The sequence below is a fragment of the Pelodiscus sinensis genome, chromosome 1, assembly GCF_049634645.1.
Source record: "Pelodiscus sinensis isolate JC-2024 chromosome 1, ASM4963464v1, whole genome shotgun sequence".
Lineage (NCBI taxonomy): Eukaryota > Metazoa > Chordata > Testudines > Trionychidae > Pelodiscus > Pelodiscus sinensis.
Genome location: NC_134711.1, coordinates 251,407,201 through 251,429,302, shown reverse-complemented (window position 1 = coordinate 251,429,302; position 22,102 = coordinate 251,407,201). Strand labels below are relative to the sequence as shown.

The following is a 22,102-nucleotide window of genomic DNA, read 5'->3' as shown; positions in this document are numbered from 1 at the left end:
TGAAGTGGGGATTTAAATCCCCCCGCTTCATTAGCATAAAAATGGCTGCCGCTTTTTTTTCGGCTCGGAGCTTTGCTGGAAAAAAGCGCCAGTCTAGACGCGGATCTTTCTGAAAATAAAGCCTTTTCCGAAAGATCCCTTATTCCTCTTAAAATGATAAAATGAGAAAGGCTTTATTTTCCGAAAGATCCGCGTCTAGACTGGCACTTTTTTCCGGCATAGCTCCGAGCCGGAAAAAAGTGGCAGCCATTTTTATGCTAATGAAGCAGGAGGATTTAAATCCCCGCTTCATTTGCAATTGCGATATGTCTAATTTGCATCCCTTTTACGGAAAAGGGATGCAGTCTAGACACAGCCCACAGGTATAAATATAGTTATTCAGAACTAGTAGAAGGGGGGAAAACAATCTCCTCCCAGACTTTCCTGTCTTCTTTTAGCTAGAGCTTTAAAACCCTTTGATGACCCTGCACACAACAGCACCTACCTAAGGCAAATGGAAGTGGGGCCAGAGAGAAGATTTAGACAGTGTGCAATTCCCAAGTTGTTCTGTCTCTTCCTGTTAGGCAACTCTACAGAGCAGAGCAAACAGAGACTGAATCAACTAACAGGCCTAGAAAAGACATGGGGAAGACCAAGGCCTCTCTACTTGCAGCAGCAGTAGCTGGTGGATTCCCCCAACTTCTTCCTTCTTCCGAAATAACTGTTAAGCCTCATTCTATAAGGAAGAAGGTTATTTCAGAAGAAGGATTTTCTTTCAAAATAACCACAGCTACACAGCGTATTTATTTCGAAATAGCGCTATTTCAAAATAGTGCCATAACGTGATTATGCACATGAAGCGTGGGATATTTAAATCCCGGCTTCATTTACAATTTCGAATGTCTGCATTTGCATCCCTCTATCGAAAGAGGGTGCAAATTTAGACATACCCTACGTCTTATACACGATATTAAATTCAATCTATAGCCTGAACAAACAATTAATTAGCATGTTTATGTCTTTCCTGCAGATATGAATTAGGAGCAGCTTTATTCATTGGATGGGCTGGAGCATCGCTCTGCATAATTGGTGGCAGTATATTCTGTTTCTCAATAGCTGAAAACAGAAAATCTTCAAGGTACAGAACCAAAGTGGCTACACTTATTTTATTGAAATAAATCAATATATTAGCAAATCTGTTATTATTAAACATATAGAAAGATAAGGTATGCAGCTAGAATTTGACTATGCTTCCAAAACAATCCTACTACCACCTTTTCAAAAGGATTATGTGAAAAAAGAAAAAAATTAATGTTTTCTTTTATTTTTAAGAAATTACATCTTTCAGGAAAACCATTGTTTCAGATTGCATGTACTTATAAAGTTGCTGCCACATGTCAGAACCTGATGGAGGAGCTGTCAGTGATGTAGTACAGCCAATGTACCACAGATACATGTTGCCTCTTCATAATGGAAGTAACCCTAAGTTGCTTGACTGTTGGACAATGTACATATTAATGCAGGTTGACCCACTCTAGTCCGGAACCCTCAGGACCTAGCTGGTCCTGAATGAGATAATTTTCTGGACCAAGGGAGGTCAATATTATCTAGCAGCATTACCGACACTTCCACTGCTTACTATGCTGTTAGAGGACATTTAGGGGTAAATTAGAGCTAAGTAACAGCACAGAACACTAAGACTGGTGGCTGTAAACAAACTTTATGGGACCAGGGAAAATTTGGCCACACCCAAGGAGAGTGGACGTCCAACTAACTAAAATCATTCTGGACAATGGACATTTCTGGATTGGAGAGGTTCAACCTGTAGGAAAGTAGACTGAAGAGAAGAAAGATATTGGAGGGGAAACTATGAAAGGTAGTGGGTTAGATTGAAACAGATGAGTACAGATAAGACTTAAATTAGGGAACAAGAGTCTCTGATGTCCTAAACAGAATGTTTTAATGCCTAGCCATTGAGATGTTGGTCTTATTTGATCTTGCTCTACTGATGAGCGATGACAGAGTGAAATTGGTGATTGGTCTGTTTTTGCTGGGGAAATGCATGCATTTTTTCCTAGCTTGAATATTTTTACACACAAATATATAATTGTTACCTGTTCATAGAAGCAGCTGTAAATGGAGAGTTTTCTGTCTTTCAGAATGGGATACACATACAATGGAGCTACATCTGTGATGTCTTCTCGGACAAAGGTCCACAATAGTGCAGCAGATTTTCTACCACCAAAAGGCCCTCCTAAGCACTTTGACAAGAATGCTTATGTTTAATTGCACTTTTCAAAGATACAAAGCCAGTTTTCAAATCAGTTTGTACAGTTCATTCTCAAAGTGATTTCCAGAAGAGAACCAGAATAATCACCACCAGGTCAATGAATTTTTTAAATGTTAACTTGCAGCCTTTTACATATGTAAATTTTCTTATACAATATTTTAAGATTTATGTTGGTGTTATACATAAATTATATATCTGTAAATCACTTGCTGTTTTTGCTTTCTATAAAAAATAAATAGGATATTTACTGATAACACTATGTCACCTACTTTATTTGTATGATATAAAATGCCCAGTATCTGATGCAGTACATCACAGCTGCGGAATAAGAGCAAGTTCCTAAATAGATTCAGTATTTGGAGACAGAAGTCAAGTTATGTGCAGCTTTCACAAGTGAAAAGCAGTTATTTTACAGCCTGATTTTCAGAAGTGCAAAGCACTTTGCCTAGGCCCAGTTGAAATCAACAGGGACTAAGGTGACCAACACTTCTGAAAATCATAATTTGATATGATAGCTTCTTCTTCAAAATCAAGTCCAAACCTTTGTTGAGATTTAGACAGGCAGAATGTCCTTAGTTAAAATTCTATATCTGACGTAAATCAATTGGATCCATGTATATTTTCCTTTTCTCGCTGAGGGTTTTTTCCTATCTAAGTAGGCAGATATTAGTTTCAGCTAGGTGATTTATATTCAATCCACAATGATCTCATTTCATGTTAAGTTTACTAAGTAGGGACGTTAACATGTACTCATATACACGGTTAACCAATAAGCCTTGGCTCAGTGGTTAACCCGCACGGTTACACCCTTTCCCCACTACCTCTATATCAGACAGCGGTGGGGGGGAAGTGGTGCACATGGAGAGCAGCATGAGGGGCAGGCAGGAGCAGGTGCTCAGGAGAGCTGGCTTAAAAGCCATCTCCCTGCAAGCACCATCTCCCCCTACTGTTGCCTCTGATGGAGAGGCAGCAGCGTGGAGGGGGAAAAGCTGATACACGTGAAACAAAATGCAGGACTATGTAGCACTTTAAAGACTAACAAGATGGTTTATTAGATGATGAGCTTTCGTGGGCCAGACCCACTTCCTCAGATCAAATAGTGGAAGAAAGTAGTCACAACCATATATACCAAAGGATACAATTAAAAAAAATGAACACATATGAAAAGGACAAATCACATTTCAGAACAGAAGGGGATGGGGAGGGGGGAGGAAGGAAGGTAAGTGTCTGTGAGTTAATGATATTAGAGGTGGGGAAGGGTAGATGTCTGTGAGCTAATGGTTTTAGAGGTGATAATTGGGGAAGCTATCCTGGTAATGGGTAAGATAGTCGGGGTCTTTGTTCAATCCGCCCCCCCGGAGAGTGTCAAATTTTAACATGAATGACAGTTCAGAGGATTCCCTTTCAAGTGCAGATGTAAAAGGTCTTTGTAGAAGAACGCAGGTGGTGAAGTCGTTGAGACAGTGTCCTTTCTGGTTGAAATGGCAAGAAATAGTTTTTTCTTTGTGATCTTGTCTGATATCTGTTTTGTGGGCATTAATCCTTTGGCGAAGTGTCTGAGACGTTTGTCCAGTGTACATAGCAGACGGACACTTTCAGCACATGATAGCATAGATTATATTTCTGGATGCGCAGGAATATGTGTTCTTGATCTTATAACTCACTTGGTTAGGTCCAATAATGGTATCAGCAGAATGAATATGTGGACAAAGCTGACAACGGGGTTTGTTGCAAGGGAAGGTACCAGGGTTGGTATTAGTATGGTATGTCCTGTGGTTGTTGGTAAGAATCATCTTGAGGTTAGGTGGCTGTCTATAGGAGACTATGGGTCTGTCTCCCAGAGCCTCTTGGAGTATGGTATCCTGTTCCAGTATAGGCTGTAGTTTATTGATAATGTGTTGGACAGGTTTAAGTTGGGGGTTGTAGGTGATGACAAGTGGTGTTCTATTGTTGGTTTTCTTGGGTCTGTCTTGAAGTAGATGGTTTCTAGGTATTCGTCTGGCTCTTTCAATTTGCTTTTTTATTTCTCCGGGTGGGTAGTTGAGTTTTATAAATGCTTGGTAGAGATTCTGAAGCTTCTGGTCTCTGTCAGTGGGATTAGAGCAGATGCGGTTGTATTGAAGGGCTTGGCTATAGACGATAGATCGTATGGTGTGTTCTGGATGGGAGCTGGAAGCATGTAGGTAACTGTATGAGTCAGTGGGTTTTCTGTAGAGAGTGGTGTCTAATTTTCCATTGTTGATTTGTACTGTGGTATCCAGGAAGTGGACCTCTCGTGTAGAATGGTTCAGGCTGAGGTTGATGGTGGGGTGTAGGTTAAAATCTCTGTGGAATATCTCTATGTGTCCAGATCATAAAAATGTCATCTATGTAGCGTAAGTAGAGAAGGGGTGAGAGGGGACGTTGTTCTAGGTCAGCCATAAAGATGTTAGCATATTGTGGGGCCATTCTTGTACCCATGGCTGTGCCGCTGATCTGGAGGTATAAGTTGTTCTCAAACTGGAAATAATTGTGGGTGAGAACAAAGTTACATAGGTCTGCTATCAGGTTGGCAGTGGTGTCCTCTGGGATAGTGTTTCTAATTGCTTGCAATCCGTCTTCATGTGGGATGTTGGTGTATAGAGCTTCTACATTGGTGGCAAGGATGGTGTTATTGGGGAGGTTATCGATGTTTTGTAGTTTCCTTAGGAAGTCAGTAGTGTCTCGGAGATAGCTGGGGGTGTTGGTTGCGAAGAGTTTGAGAAGAGAGTCTACATAGCTGGATAGACCAGTAGTGAGTGTGCCAATACCAGAGATGATGGGACGTCCAGGGTGTCCAGGTTTGTGGATCTTGGGAAGCAGATAGAACAATCCTGGTCGGGGGTCAGAAGGTGTTTCTGTGTGGATTTATTCCCGAGTAGCTGTGGGGAGGCTTTTAAGGAGACAGTGTAGTTTCTTTTGGTACTCCGAGGTGGGATCAGAGGAGAGAAGTTTGTAAAATGTGGTGTTTGAGAGTTGTCTGGTTGCCTCCTGGTTATAGTCGGACTTATTCATAATGACCACAGCACCCCCTTTGTCAGCTGGTTTGATAATAATGTCCAGGTTGTTTTTGAGACTCTGGATGGCATGGTGTTCAGCGCAGCTAAGATTGTGTGTCGCTTGTTGTCATTTGCGAATAATGTCAGTCTGTGCATTGTTGCGGAAGCTTTGTATATAGAAATCCAGATTGTAATTCCGACCGTCAGGGGGAGTCCATATAGAATTATTTTTCCTTTGGTGTTGATAGGGGGGATCTGGTAGGTCAGATCGATGTTCATTGGTGGTTTGGAAATATTCTCGGAGGCGGAGGTGGCGAAAAAAAGCCTCAAGGTCACCACAAAACTGTATCCAGTTTGTGGGGGACGTGGGGCCCTCATGTACCAGCTCCCACAGGGTCACCTGCCTCCCGCTCGGCTGACTCTATACCAATGACAGCAGCACTGGAGGTTGGGGGCAAGCAGAAGCCAGTGCTCATGGGGAACCAGCTTAAAAGTTGACTCCCCCTGAGCACAGGCTCCCCCACCTTCCCCCTCCCGCCCCGCATGTAAACATGTAACCGCTGAAAATTTCAGTGGTTACACATTTACTGAAACAAACATTTATTAACATCCCTATTACCTACAATATATTGTTCAGGATGCTGGAGCCCCTCCTGCCATCCTTTATTCGAGTTAGGTTTTTCTCTCAATAACAGTACTACTGAAACAAATGGAATAACTGATATGACCACAGAATATGGGTGACTCACAAGTAAGTGTCTGCAAAGCTAGGTTCCTGTTTAGAAGGGCCTTTAAATGATTATGCCAGCAATGAGGCCAAAGTCTGTCCTGATTTGCTTCCCATGCAACCCTAAGGAAATGGAACCACAACCTACTGCTACTGAAGTAAATAGCAAAATTTCCATTGACTTAAATAGAAGGATAGAAATAGAAGGGTGTAGGATAAATCATTCACTACTTATTGCAGTAGTCCCCAAACATTTCATATCATGCCTTGTCAGCACCACCCCCTGGGAGCTGGGAAGGGGACAGACAGGGGAAAGAGGACTGAGGGTCTGGGGCCAGGACTGGAACCACAGCTGAAAGTGGACTGGGGGCAGAGCAGGGTTGGCTGGTTCTCCCTCTCTCGCTCCACAAGTGTTGGCCTAGGTCCTGCTGCAACCCCTTAATGTTCCTCTGCACCCCCTAAGGGAGTGTGCCCCACAGTTTTGGGACCACTGATGTACTAAGAAGTATTGATTCTCACAGGTGAATTCACCAAAAATAACAAAAATTGAAGACCCTCAGGATACGTCTAAACTTGCTCCCTAGTTCGAGCTAGGGATGCAAATGTAGGCGACCAAAATTGCTAACGAAGCATGGATTTAAATACCCTGCACTTCATTAGCATGATCTCACTGGCGCGTTACTCTGCTCAACAGCTGATTCGAACCAGGAAGTGCACGCTGGGACTCATTAGTTAGAACCAAACCCCTTGGTTAGAACTAATGTTACTCCTCATTTTTTGGAGTAAAAATGAGTATTATTAGTTCGAACCAAGGGGTTTGGTTCGAACTAACGCATCCCTGCGCGCACTTCCTGGTTCCAATCAGTTGTTGAGTAGAGCAACGCGCCGGCGAGATCATGCAAATGAAGCGTGGGGTAATTAAATCCCCGCTTCATTAGCAATTTTGGTCGCCTACATTTGCATCCCTAGCTTGAACTAGGGAGCAAGTGTAGACGTACCCTCAAAGAGTTTCAGTGAAATGATTTTGGAGTCAAGAGGATAAATATATACATTATGGCTACGTCTACATTGGCCCCTTCTCCGGAAGAGGCATGTTAATTTCCAACTTCAGAATAGGGAAATCCGCGGGGGATTTAAATATCCCCCGCGGGATTTAAATAAACATGGCCGCCGCTTTTTTCCGGCTTGGGGAAAAGCCGGAAAAAAGCGTCTAGACTGGCGCGATCCTCGGGAATAAAGCCCTTTTCCGGAGGATCTCTTATTCCTACTTTCAAGGAAGGAATATTTTCAAGTAGGAATAAGAGATCCTCCGGAAAAGGGCTTTATTCCGGAGGATCGCGCCAGTCTAGACGCTTTTTTCCGGCTTTTCCCCAAGCCGGAAAAAAAGCGGTGGCCATGTTTATTTAAATCCCGCGGGGGATATTTAAATCCCCCGCGGATTTCCCTATTCTGAAGTTGGAAATTAACATGCCTCTTCCAGAGAAGGGGCCAATGTAGACGTAGCCTATATCTTTAGCAATCCTAGTTTTTAAAAAACTCAATAGAAAAGGAATGGTTTGTATTATGTTGTAATTAAATAAAAATATGACACATCTTAGAATACAAAACTAATCATCCAAGCTTTTTTAAATGTAGCATTTTATTACTATTTAAATTCAAAATGAGTTATTTTTTATGAAGGTAGCTAATTTGGAAAATAAACGCAACTGGAAAAACAAAAGTTTATTGCATATGAAAACAAAAAATACATGTAAGCATTCAATACCATGTCTGTACCTTCCTTGCTCCTGTTCAAGTTTTCTAGCTATACTGAGGTAATTTATAGTTTTATATGAATACACATTAAAACCTATTCTAACAACTAAAGCAGAAACACTTTCTCAGTATTAAGTTTCAAGGCACACAGCAACAAATCTGTAAGCTATACCATTTTCAGCCCTTGACACTTATTTTAAATCATGTTGAGAAATGTTAACATTTTCATACAAAGAAAAAATTATTTAAAACGTTCACATTTTTATATAAAATTCACAATAAAATAGAAAAAATATACTTTAAAAATGGCTTTAAAATACTGATAAGTAACAATCTGAAGAAAACAGTTTACTGGTTGTGCTTCTGCGATTTTTTAGAAACTTGTTTCAGTCTTACAAAGAAACAGTAGGATGAATTTCTGGCCCCAGTGAAGTATGTGAGAGCTTTGCCATTCGCTTCAGTTTGGCTAGAAATTCACCCCAAGTTTCTAAATACTGTTACATGTATGTAAATCCTTTGTAAACAGTTCAAGGTTAAAAGACACACACATTTTGTAAACAATCTTCCTTATAAATGTACAATTGGAAAAAATGAATTGGAGTCAGAATCTTTTAGAAAGAGTCATTAACTCTGTATTACAATCTAGCAGCAATGTCTGCCATTTACAGGTGAGCAGTTATATATCTGAAGAATCACTCCAATCAGTTACAGTAACTAAGCTGCTTTTTAATGTGCTTGTTGTATCAGCATCATGAAATCCTGTGAACAAAATAAATAAAAATGAATTAGATACCTAAACTACAACCAATTATGATTCAGCATTTTTTTCCAGATGACACACAGGGTGAAAGCCCCACTGAAATCAATTATAAAACTTTTACTGACTTCAGCTAGGCCGGGATTTCACCTGTAGGAGGAAAATTATAAATATATATGAACAGGGCTCGACAAATCACTGTTTCTACTTGCCCACGGCGAGTAGATTTCAGTTAGTCACCCCGTTCACCGGTGGTGCGCACATGTGCAATGCGGGTCTTGCGCATGCGCAGTGCGGGGCTGGGGAGTAGATTTCGCTGCCATTTGTCAAGCCCAGTATATGAAGACTGCCTCCCTCATAACAGTATACTAGCTATCAGTGCTAAGATTTAAGACTTTCTGAAAATGACCTACGATATCTTTTCTACTCATAAAAATGACTATTTTAAAGTGCGGTATCTTGGAACAGATAGTCCAGGACAAAACGCACTTGTTTGTATCCCCTACAGGAAAGATAAGAATCTCTCCTTTCCAGAGGTATAAAACTCTCTTTTCAGCCTGTCATAAGGTATCATCTTAAACTGCCAGAGGTCAAAGATTTAATATTATTCTCAAGGGAACGTCTACACAGCACGCTTTATTCGAAATAAGCTATTTCAGATTTTTTTTCAGAAATAGCTTATTTTGAAATAGCAGGTCTACACTACAGGGAGCCTCAAAATTAATCCCAGGCAGGTTTCCCTAATGTGTACATGCTACCTCAAAATCGAGCCCCAGGAGGCAGTGGGGAGTAATTACTTTGAATGACCCTGGGGAGGAGCTATTTCGAAATAGCAGCCATGGAGCGTCCACAATACTGCTATTCCAAAATAGCTATTTCAGAAGGGCTATGTCTACACTGTCGGGTTCTTATGCAAGAACAGCCATTTTTCCGCAGAGCGCCCACACTGCCCGCCTGCTCTTGCACAAGAAGATTTACAGTACGGCGTTGTAAGAGAGGGCTTCTTGCGAAAAAGCTACGCTCTTTTCTAACAAGTGTAAGCTCTCTTGCACAAGAGCTCTTGCGCAAGTAGGCTGTGTGGACGCACGGCAGAGGTTTCTTGCGCAAGAAAACCCTATGGCTAAAATGGCCATTAGAGCTTCTTGCGCAAGAAAGCATCCACACTGCCATGGACGCTCTTGCACAAAAGCACATGTCAGTATGGCCATGTTCTTGGGCAAGAGTTCTTTCACAAGAACCCTTGCTCAAGATGTTCTTGCGCAAGAACCCGCCATTGTAGACATAGCCAATAAGTGTTATTCCTCGTGGAATTAGGTTTACAGATTCCAAAATAATCTATCTGTTATTTCAAAATTATTTTGAAATAACAGAATTGCTGTGTAGATGCTCACATTGATATTTCAGAATAATGGCCGTTATTCTGAAATAACGCTGCTGTGTAGACACACCCAAATTGAGTAATTTGGAGGGGGGAGTCTATGTTCTGGAGGGGAAGGAGACATTTTTTTTCAGGCAGGTCATTTAAAAAAAGATCACATAAGCCTGAAGCTGCTCAGAGTCTTGGAATCTTAGAATAAATTTTGCATCTCTTTTACATACTTATAACAAAATAGCTTTTTAAAAAGTTCTATTTACATCCCATTGTAATTAGATATGTGACTAAAATATTTTTATTCAGTTTGAACCTCTCTCATCCAGGAATCCCTGGTTCGGCAACATCTCTGGTTCGACAAGACCACAGACGTTTCTAGAGCAGAGAGCCCCAGTTGCAGAGGTGGAGAGCGGCTGAAAGCAGAGCTGGTCTTGTCAGCAGCAGCCTGTGGGGGCAGTGACCTGGGGATAGAGAGCCCCAGGAGCAGCTGCTGCCCAGCTGTTCATGGGGTTCCCCAACCCTGGCCCCGAAAACCAGGAGCAGCTGCCGCCACGACAGGGCCAGGGAACCCTGGAAGCAGCTGCCACTGTACTCGGAGCAGGCAGTAGAGCCCTGTGAGAGGGCTGGGGGCAGCAGAGCCAGGCAGGCAGGCAGGCAGGTCCGGGCTCTCCTGGTTCTCCCAGGACAGCAGCCAGGAGGGGAACCCCGGGACAGCCCAGACGCCTGACCTCCCATAGTCTGGCAAATTCCCTTGTTTGGGATCACTCTGGTCCTGAGGGTGCCAGCCCAGGGACATTCAACCTGTACTACATTTAAGGTTTTTTTTAAACTACATCAGGTGTTCAAATCCTATTTTCCCCTCAAGCGCTGTGAATGTGTAAATAGGTTACCTTCCTCCTTAGGCAGATTTGTCTTCGGAACACCCCAGGCATGTACCATTGATGCAGTATTTGATTCACTGTTCTTTAGAACAGCAGTTCCTTTCTGCTCTCTCCCATCTTTTGCTAATAAACAATTTTCTTCTTCTACAGATGATATATCCCAGTCATCATCATCAACTTCTGTGAACTAATAGGAAAAGAAAAAGCATGAGCATTTTTTGTTTGTTAAGGAAGGTGTGTTTTTTAAAATGTTCTGGAGTTCTAAAGGTTACTTATTCAGACTTACAAGCAGATTAGGAAGGGGAACTAGAACTGTAGGGGAAATAACCCTTCTAAAAGGTCCCATGGCACACATGCATGAAGGGCTGTATCGTCCTGTGTCATAGCACCTTACTTTTATGTTTCGTTTCCTTTTAAACCTACATACACACGCACGTTTAACCTCTGAAGATGCTGAATGCAAAAAGTGATGTTAACTCACTGTTAGTGTTGTACAGTTAAAAATAAAAAAAATGAGGAAAACTGCAAAAGATAAAGGGCCAAATGCTAAATTAGTGGAAATCAGCATCGTTCCACTGTATGAAGCTACATTTACACCACTGTGGTCCTGATACAAAGATCACACTACAATATTAGCTTAAAAATAATGCATCTCAAGTGTGTTTCATGGTATAGCTGGCCTAACATAATGGAACTCTGATCCTTGACTTGGATTCACAGACACTACTATAATAATAAATAATTCATTATTAATAAATATCATATTAAGAATTAGATTATATTACTTATAAGACATTATCTATTATATATATGAGAAAATTTGGCTGACTGTTTGACTATTTGTTCAAGAACTCCTCCTAAACACTAAGAGCTAGGACCACTAAATTCAATATACAGCTTCCTCTTATCATAACTTAAACTAAGGCAAGAGTTTGGCAGGTGAAAGGGGCAGGCTGGTGACACATCCCTTCCCCATCCATAACTATCCCACCCCCAAACCTTCCACCCCCCAGGTGTCCTTTAAGGTGGGGGAAGGAGAACTGAAGCTCCCCCTCCTCTGATTCATATGGAGACACTGCTGGTTGTTTCCCTTCATCCGGGACTGAAGGGAAAGGGCAGTTTGCTGCATTCCTCGCTCTGTCAGGAAAGTGCAGGGGAAAGACAAGCTGTGCCCCATCTACTTGGCACTGAGGTGCTCACTTCTGCACATCACACTTTGGAAAGATGTGGTCAAACTGGAAAGACACCAGATGAAAGCAACAAAAGTGATAAATGGTTTAGCAAACCTGGCCTACGAGGACAAATTTGTTCAATGCCCAGTCCCTGATTAAGGGCAGGGCGGCAGGAAAACAGGGTCGGGCCTGAGGACAGTCTTGGGGGTTATTGTCGCCCTGCCCTGAACGAGGGCCGGTGCATAAAGATTTGAGTTACAGACTGTGTGGGGATCTGTGGACTGTCCTAGGGCCGGCAGCTACAGCTGATTCCCCACGAGAACTGGGTGGGGTATAGTGGGAAGGAGTGGCCACCCACTCACCCAGAGGGGGAGAAGCCCCTCCCTTGGCACCACTGGGCTACAATCTACAACAGACCCTGGGCTGTGACTTTTCAGGGAATAGAACTCGTGGCATTTCCTCTTGGTTTGGGTGGAAAACAGATCTGTAAGATGATATCCCTCACAATATCTGGATGGAAAGACCACTTGTGAAAAGAGAAAGATCCTCTAAAGCAATCTGATAGCTGGTTCTGGATCCTAGAAAAGTAAGATGCTTCTAGACCAATGGAGAGTTTGATACAGAGCTCCTACAGGCAGACAGCCTCTTGGCATGGGGGAAAAACACATTCTGCCCTGCCTGTTTATGCAGAATATAGCAGCCATATTGTCTATGAGGATTGAAATGAATTTGCCTGCCAGGTGGGGTAGAAATGCCTGGCAGGCTAGATGTACCTGAGTACCTTGACACTGATGTACAGAGAGAAAACTCTTTTTGTGTCCAAAGACACTGAATTCTGAGGGACCACACATGAGCTCCCCAGCTGAGGGATGATGCATCACATACCAGAGACAAGGATGGCTTGGGTTTTGAGAAAAGTACACCTGTGCATACTGTGTATCCAGCCACCATGTCAGCAAGTCAAGCACCTGTACCAGAACTGTGAGCACTGAGTCCAGGTGACGGCAATAGGGAAAACAGTCTTAGCCAGCCAGACTTGTAGAGGTCTGAGTCTCATCCTTCCACGTTGCACTACATCGGTGCATGATACTAAGGCTCCGTCTACACTACAGGGTTTTTGCACAAAAATGGCTGTTTTTGCACAAAACCCCGCGGTGTATCCACACGTCAAGTGCGTTTTTGCACAAGAAAATTTACAGTGAATTGACAGAACAGAGGGGTTTTTGTGGTATAGGTATTCCTCTTTCTATGAGGAACAACTCCTTTTTGCGCAAGAACTCTTGCGCAAAAAGGTGTGTGTGGATGGGAAATAGGGTTTTTTTGTGCAAAAACAGCCTATCAGAAGAAGAACACGTGCCCTGGTGGCCATTCTGTTAATGGCAATCAGAGTTTTCTTGAGAAAGTGTCCATGCAGTCTGGACACTCTCTTGCACAAAAGCGCATTGCTTTTCTGATGTGCTTTTGCAGTGTGGACGTGCTCTTGTGCAAGAAGTTTTTGCGGAAGATCTCTTGCGCAAGAAGCCTGCAATCTAGATGTAGCCTAAGGCTATATCTACATTGCGCATTTTTGTGCAAGAAGATATGCAAATGAGCTGCCATTTTTGCGCAAGAAGGAGCAGTTTATACAGCTCCTTCTTGCACAAAACCCCCCTGTTGCACAAGAGTCGTTCTGCCTGAAAATAAGCAAGAATGCGCAATGTAGATGTAGCCTAAGAGTACATTTACACAACAACATTATTTCAGAATAACGTAGTCCATGTCTACACAGCAGGCAGTTACTTTGAAATAATGTCAAAATACTGTCAAGCTGGAGAACTTCTTACTCCGACTCATGTAACCCTCATTGTATGAGAAATAAGGGAAGTAGGAGGAAAAGTGCTCTATTTCGAAATAAGTGCTGTGTAGATGCTCCCAATTTTGAAATAAGCTACACAATTGACGTAATTCAATCTGCATAGCTAATTTTAAGTAAAGCCTAAGGGTGTGTCTACACAGAAACTGAGTCTGTAAAGCCCTATCCAGGGGCTGTCTGAGTGGCTAACCCCTGTTCCAGCTAGACTCTCCTCTCTTGCAAGGGGAAGGGAGGAAGAAGAACAAGCCCTCTGCCAGGGAGCAACTGCCCCAGAGACCTGTCCTCAAGGGCAGCCCCTGGGAGAGTAGAAAGGGTAAATCTCCCTTGTGAAAGCTTAAAAAATACTGAGATTAGAGCTGCCAGAACCGTTGTCATGATGTCTTCTCCAAGTTGAAAAAGACCATTGTATCTCAGAGCTTTCATTCCACTACAAAACATGACTGGGAGTATCTGGAATTGATTAAAGACTGAAGGGCAAAGAGCAACACCGACAATGATCTGAAGCTTGAACACACTGCATGCCACAGCACACTGATACCACTAACAGATCTGCCAGAGTTTGAGCATGGCGTGTATTCCTATATATATATATATACCAATATACAGATCATAATAGGAAAGGAATTTAGTCCTCTTCAGAAAATGAGCTTGACACTTCTGTACCAGACAAAGTCCTAGAAACAAAAATACTTTAGCCTATGACATAATCAAACAGGTCTTTTCTAGATCTCATTTCTCAGAACAAATGTGAATATGTGGAACAATAGGTAAAGAAAAAGGAGCCAACTTATGTAAAACTCTGAAAGTGCCTTGGAGATGACATTTTTACTGCAACAGATTAATCTCACTTTTCCCAACATGGAATACAAACAGTAACAAAAATAACAATAATAACTGAAGCATGTTTTTGTATAGATAAATCTAATTAACAAATAATGTAATACCTTTAGTTCTTGTGCATCTTCTTTTTTAATAAATGCCTGTGTGACATTAATTCCTCCAGGTGTCTTATTCTGATTTCCGTGGCTAGAAAGAGTCTTTTCAACTTGTTCAGTTAGCTTTTGAATAACTGCATCTATACAATCATTTAAAAAATTACAGGGATACTGTCAGTTTAAAAGTAGGATATTTAAAAAATACCTTCCCTTCTGTGTGACTGATCACATCTTAATGGATGAAAGATATTAACATCATGAATATACATTTCACCATTTATGATTTTTAGCTCTTTTAATTTCTAGGGTGGTGCAGATTTAAAACAAAAAACAAAACAAAACCAACAACAGCAGTTCTATTCAGAAATGTAGTGGCGACGAGGAGTCCTGTGGCACCTTATAGACTAACAGATTTATTGGAGCATAAGCTTTTGTGGGCAAAGATCAACTTCATCAGATGCGAAGTGGATCTTTGCCCACAAAAGATTATGCTCCAATAAATCTGTTAGTCTATAAGGTACCACAGGACTCCTCGGCACTTTTGCAGATTCAGACTAACACGGCTACCCCTCTGTTACTCAAAATGTAGTGAAATTCCATGTTTATTGTCTCTCGATCATTAGGACATATAATATGCTCAGTTTATAATTAAAAATGTTGTTTTCAACCTGCTACTCTGCAAATTCATTGCAGGCTATGTTCGTCAAGTTGGGTTCCTTCCTTCATGTGTACCACCACCAAGAATAAAAATTCTGCAAGCCAAATTATGCTCTGTGACACTGCTGTAATTTTACTACTTTTTATAGGATTGCATAGGTGTATATAATTGGTCCTGTAATTAAATGATTGACTCCTGAATTACAATTTAGTAAACAATTGTGTTGATAATACCAAAAAAAACAAAAAACACCACCAGCCCCTTCACCTATTACTGTATTAACTCTGAAGGGCCAACAGGAGTAAAGTAGTACAAATTCATTTTTGTCACTTCAGACTCTAGTCATTGGAGCGTATTGTGTCCTTTTCTGCTAAAATGAAGAGCTCATTATTATAGTTATTCCCCATGTAAATACCTATGGGCAATAATCAAATCATGCCTTAACCTTCTCTTTGTTATGTTAAATTGCTCTTTGTGGCTCTTGAAAATAAGGTTATGTATTTAGGTGCCTACACATGATTATAAACATGTAATTTTAAACACTATAACTTAAAAACCAAAGCAAAAGATCCTAAACAATACACGTAACTAAGTAAATTCTATCAATTAATCCTTATATTTGTTTGCTTGTATACTATGACTACAGCAGTGTGATTTTTGCAAGTACAAAATAAAACAAAAAGAAACCAAATAAACAATTGTAAAAATAAGAATTTCACAGGGCTGCAGTCATGACCTCATCCTCAACTTTTTGTTGTGTCTTTTCAGCAGTAGGCCCTTCAAGGGTGGGATTGTCTTGATATCAGATGGAAGTAGGGCATGAGTGAGAACCCTCTATTGATGATATGGGCAGAAAGACTATAGTGGCACACTGTAATTTAACTCCTATTTTGCCTAGGTGATCAGCAGATAGATCTGCTTTGCCCAAGTAATCATGTTTGGCTGCTTTGGATTAAAACGTCTTGGACACATGAGTAATGAAATATATTATGGTTATGATTATTATATGACTACAAGGTAGCAGAACTGTCCTTAATATGTTCAACGGTCACCCTAACTTGCTGAGCAGGGAGTAGCAATATCAAATCCACGCCAAATTCCGAGGTGGAGGCTGGAACGGATGTTCCAACCTATTGATGTGGCCGCTTTTAGAGTCCTATATACCACTTGACTCTCCCCCTTTAAAGATAGATATTCACACTCAGTTGAGAGTCTTTGTTTCTGCTCTAATCACTAGAGCAGAAATCACTGATGAGCAGGTCTAAGAGTTGGTATGTCACAGAATCATAGAATACTAGGACTGGAAGGGACCTCGAGAGGTCATTGAGTCCAGTCTCCTGCCCTCATGGCAGGACCAAATACTGTCTAGACCATCTCTGATAGACATTTATCTAACCTACTCTTCAATAACTCCACAGATGGAGATTCCACAACCTCTCTGGGCAATTTATTCCAGTGTTTGACTACCCTGACAGTTAGGAACTTTTTCCTAATGTCCAACCTAAACCTCCCTTGCTGCAGTTTAAGCCCATTGCTTCTTGTTCTATCCCCAGAGGCCAAGATGAACAAGTTTTCTCCCTCCTCCTTATGACACCCTTTTAGATACCTGAAAACGGCTATCATGTCCCCCCTCAATCTTCTCTTTTCTAAACTAAACAAACCTAATTCCTTCAGCCTTCTCTCATAGGTCATGTTTTCTAGACCTTTAATCATTCTCGTTGCTCTTCTCTGGACCCCCTCCAATTTCTCCACATCTTTCTTGAAATGCGGTGCCAAGAACTGAACACAATACTCCAACTGAGGCCTAACCAGCGCAGAGTAGAGCGGAAGAATGACTTCTCGTATCTTGCTCACAACACACCTGTTAATGCATCCCAGAATCATGTTTGCTTTCTTTGCAACAGCATCACACTGCTGACTCATATTCAACTTGTGGACCACTATAACCCATAAAAGTAACTACAGCACAGAGGATGCAGCACAGAGATTTCCTCTCTGCTCAGTACACAGCATTTCAGAAAGAGACAGAGGCAGCAGTAGGCAGTATCAGCAAGCAGTGGCATAGACAGTAATAAGCAGCAGCAAAGGTACCATAGGCAAGCAGTGGCACAGATGATAGTAATCAACAGCTGTAGCAGCAGAGGCATTTTTGACACCACACTTCACTTCTAAAGAAGTGGGAGGTGAACCTAAGTGAATGGACTGCTGTATTCTGGGACTTTGCTGACTTTGGACAATCAGATGTGAGTTGAGTGCAGCGGATGGAAAGAGGAGTGGTGTGTTAAAGGGACATTCATTCCATGGACTTTCATACCACAAAGTGGAGAACTGAGGCAATAGACAACTGCAGAAAATAGCATGGGATGGGTATTTATGTATGATTTGAATCACTATTGTGGTGCTCTCGCAGAAATTTTCTTTTGCTAGTCACAAGCTCAGTGCTTGCAAGTGTGTTAGTATGACCTCTTCAGGGCACCAAGAGTTTTCCAAGACTTCTGGATATGGGCTCAAACGCCCACTGTGTTTGTAACGTTCAATGAAACCCTTAGATCTGACCCTTGTTGCTGTCAATAAAGCCTGGCTGATGGTTACATATGCATTCGTACAGTGCACAACACAACTGGGGTCTGATCTCAATTGGGGCCCCTGAATACTACAGTAATATTAATAAAAATAAAAGAACAATACATTATGACGTTACATAGAGAACTATAAATGCAATAATGTATATTCCAGCTTTAGAGTGTTTTGTAACATTGATTTTATCACCTATTAGGTACTTTAAAATTATTTATACATATTTGCCTTAAATTATAACTCATATACACAAATAATGAAAAAAACCTTTTGAAGGCTTGGAAGGTGTTTCAGTCTCTCTCATTTCACTTTCTTCAGTCCAGTCCTTTTCGCTTTTGCCTGTAACCATCCCACAATTATTCGTGCTGTTTCTGGATGCTTTGGGTTTTAGTAATTCCGGTGATATGTAAGCGTGCATAATATCATCATCATCATCTACTTCCTCCTCTGAGCTGAATGGTGGAGTGCTGAAACAAAAAAGTGTATCAGACGAGGATTTAATGGGTTTCAGTATTAAACAGATGTGCATAACTTTGAGCTTCCTATATTTTTTCCAATAAATGTACACATTTTCTATTTGAGAAAAAAAACTACTATAATGTGGAGTTCATATGCAACTACTTAAAAATATGAAGTTATTTAATAACAAACTGAAAGCCCCAAATCATCTCAAAGTCAATGTCCTTATAACCTCATATACAAATATCATCCCAAAACTAAAAGTCAGAATATATAGTCAGCCTTGCAAGATCAACAAAGATGTGCTTTCATGAATCAATAGTGAAAGCAAAATCCAAAGACAAAGACATTCCAAGATATTCCACTAAGAAAATTCTGCTCCTGGTTCTTTCCAGTTAAAAAAATACAGGAGCTATTAGCAGCAACTTCCTAATAAATCTCAATTCCTCAATGGGTACCCACAGAATAGTGAACTCTGGTATAACGAGTACCCAATCTATTTAGGACTTTATAAATCAAGCTTAGTATCGTGAATGGTATCGAGACAAACAGCTAGCTTAAACAATTAACACAGTACAAGATGATATGCATGACATGAAAAGCATCTAGAATATTGTGTTCAATTATGTATATACTAGAACAGTGGTCTCCAACCTTTTTACACCGAAGATCACTTTTTAAATCTCAGAACAGGCGAAGATCTACAGCCCCTCCCCTTTCTTGAAGCCCCGCCCTCTCTATTCTCCTCCTGTCCATCACTTGCTATCCCCAGCCCTTAATTACACACTCTGATAAACACTTTATTTTTAAATTATGCAATATATAAAATTAAAATCACGTATTTATAGTTATGAAATTAATGGTCTGTTTTTTATTCATGCTATTTAAATCTAAAATGAAGCATTTATAATTATACATTTTGTGGGGACAGAGTTCTGCGGCTGGGGGCAGGGGAGAGGGAACAGGGTGCTGGGAGGGCAGAGGACAGAGGACAGGGTTCTGCAGCAGGGGACAGGGTGCCAGTGGGGACAGAGTTCGGGGAAAGGGGATGGGAACAGGGGAGTGGGGACAGAGTTCTGTAGCTGGGGACAGGGGAGTGGAGTCTGGGGAGCGGGGACAGGGTGCCAGTGGCAGCAGAGTCACCTGCATCTGCCTCCTCCCAGGATTCTCTCTCCCTCCCCCCCCTCCTGCGGGAAGCCAGCACATGCCTCCTCCGGGCCCCCGCGGCGCAGGGAAACCCCGAGCATGCCTGCCCCTGGGCTAACCCCTGCGGGAGCCTGCCTTGGGGGCAACCCCCCCCATTCCGCGGTAGGGCCAAACCCCCACGGGAGCCTGCACCGGGGCAACCCCCATCCCTCCCGCGGCGGGGCCAAACCTCCCTTCTGTGGCGTGGCCCCTCCCCTCCCGCAGCGCGGCCAACCCCTGCAGGCACCTGCCCCGGGGCAAAACCCCCCTCCCGTGGCACAGCGCAGCCAACCCCCGCGGGTGCCTACCCTGGGGTCAAACCCCCCTCCCACGGCGCGGCCCGACCTGGCCAACTCCCTTCCTCCCACAGCGCGGCCAAACCCCGGGGCCGACTCCCGCTCCCGCGGCGCAGGGAAACCCCTGCGCCCAACTCACCCCTCCGGCGCCGGCAGCGCAGGGAAGCCTCGGCACTCCTCCTCTAGGGCCAACGCCCCCTCCCCCAGTACGCAACAGAGCTGCGGGAGGGCGAGCAGCCCGCGCACTTCCGGAACCCCCGGAAGTGACGCGGGCTTCAGAGAGGACTTCTGTCCACCCCGCGGGAAGCCGGCACTACACTAGAGGTAAGTAGTGGGGCTTCTCGGGGGGTGGAGGGAAAATGGGGGGCGGGGTTGCCCGAACGCCTTGCGATCGACTTGTCGAGGCCTCGCAATCGACCAGTCGATCGTGATCGATGGGTTGGTGACCACGGTACTAGAAAAATGTTGACAAAATGCAACAAAAATTAGCAATTTAAAAAAAATAATATTTCAATAGACCAAAATTTAATATGGGATAGATAAAAAAGTGATATCACTCTCTGGTACAAAATACTCTGCCTGCTCAATTATTAAGAATACACTCGCTCAAATCAGAACATGGCCTCAGTTAGGATTATGACAATGGACTCAATAGGAATTAGATTTTAAGACAAAAACATATGATTAATACAAAACTATGGATTTCACTTTAAAAAATTGTATACTAGCCATTTCAATATCCAGTAAAGGGAAGTTCACCAGAAAACAATTTCTTTAAGACCAGAAATCAGCCAAACTTACCCAATGCTAGATGTTTTTCTGGAAGCCCCGTCTAGAAAAACATGCTTCCCGGGTCTATATGAAACAAAACAAGTTACTTCTAGAATACAACTGTAAACTAACTACATATACAGTGAGAAATCTATTCCTTCACATATAAAACAGTAACTGTGTGGATAATTCCCATTAAATACCAGCCACAAATGTTCATATCAACTCTCTTAGGGTATATCTACACTACCACCCTAATTTGAACTACAGTGGTTAATGTTGGCAACCGAAGTTGCAAATGAAGCCCGGGATTTAAATATCCCGGGCTTCATTTGCATCTTGCCGGGCGCCGCCATTTTTAAAGCCCTGGTTGTTCGGACTCCGTGCCCACGAGGTGTACCGGTAGTTCGGATTAGAGAGACTAATCCGAACTACCTACTCCGTGCCGCGTGTAGCCATGGGCATGGAGTCCGAACTACCGGGGCTTTAAAAATGGAGACACCCGGCAAGATGCAAATGAAGCCTGGGATATTTAAATCCCGGGCTTCATTTGCAACTTCAGTTGCCTACATTAACCACCCTAGTTTGAACTAGGGTGGTAGTGCAGACATACCCTTATATATGAAAGGAAGAATAAATCCATAATGCTATCAGAAGAACACTAATGAGTTATTTATGGAATAAGTGCTAAGAAAGTGCTCTCTCTCTTACTTTGGTGTAGATGTATTCTCAGCAGCAGTCATTCTTTGTCCAGCTAGGCATACAGTTGTAGAAGTCCGTTTTGCTGGTTTTGGCTGCACTGTTAATGAGGAAGTTGCCACATGAACCATTTTCTGTTTATCTAGAAAATAAATTATGTTATCAACCTGAACATTCAAAAGAAATGTAGATGTTGTTGCTCATCAGAAATCTTAAAGTGAACTTGTGGCTATAGAAAAAGCAGCCATTGTTTCTGTAATTAAATAAAAAGTAGAGCATCTTTTAAACATTGTAGTGTAGTTAGCAGCTAAAACTCTGCTATTTATGTAAAAGATTACAAACACAACCAGAAATAAATCTATAAACAAAACGTCTACTTTAGGGACTAAAGTACAAAAACAGAACTATTTCATAAAACCTGGTATCAGTAAAATAAAATAAATCTGAAATATCAACCTTTAGAAGGCAGACGAGAGCTGGAAACAAGCCTGTTACAAGATGATGATGATCTCTCCTCAATCCTGAAGCTGACTTGGCGTTCAAGATGTTCTCGAATTAGTTGAATGTCAGGCACTTCTTTCTCTTTCTCTTCTCGAGCAGATTCAACAGAAATTAAGATTTTGTTTAAGAAGTCACTTGGGATACCACGAACACCCTGAAGAAATAACACAAGTCAGTGTTTGATGGACAGTATAATTAACATAAAAATGCACTATATTA

General features: G+C 42.0%; 2 protein-coding genes across 8 annotated transcripts in view; one reads left to right on the top strand and one right to left on the bottom strand.

The window, feature by feature from the left end:
- Positions 1 to 2,275, top strand: part of CLDN10 (claudin 10) — an 83,331-nt gene extending 81,056 nt beyond the window's left edge. For both annotated transcript variants that reach the window (XM_006128138.4, XM_006128137.4), the window contains exons 4-5: positions 1,010 to 1,117; positions 2,139 to 2,275. In XM_006128138.4, coding sequence (XP_006128200.1) covers positions 1,010 to 1,117; positions 2,139 to 2,265 — 235 coding nt within the window. In that variant the 3' untranslated portion in view covers positions 2,266 to 2,275. The remainder of the gene's footprint in view (positions 1 to 1,009; positions 1,118 to 2,138) is intronic.
- Positions 2,276 to 7,720: 5,445 nt separating this feature from the next.
- Positions 7,721 to 22,102, bottom strand: part of DZIP1 (DAZ interacting zinc finger protein 1) — a 75,949-nt gene continuing 61,567 nt past the window's right edge. For all 6 annotated transcript variants that reach the window (XM_014576038.3, XM_025187268.2, XM_075918812.1 and 3 more), the window contains 7 exons: positions 21,839 to 22,037; positions 21,395 to 21,524; positions 20,714 to 20,767; positions 18,240 to 18,439; positions 14,747 to 14,877; positions 10,788 to 10,965; positions 7,721 to 8,527 (listed from right to left, as the gene is read on the bottom strand). In XM_014576038.3, coding sequence (XP_014431524.2) covers positions 8,445 to 8,527; positions 10,788 to 10,965; positions 14,747 to 14,877; positions 18,240 to 18,439; positions 20,714 to 20,767; positions 21,395 to 21,524; positions 21,839 to 22,037 — 975 coding nt within the window. In that variant the 3' untranslated portion in view covers positions 7,721 to 8,444. The remainder of the gene's footprint in view (positions 8,528 to 10,787; positions 10,966 to 14,746; positions 14,878 to 18,239; positions 18,440 to 20,713; positions 20,768 to 21,394; positions 21,525 to 21,838; positions 22,038 to 22,102) is intronic.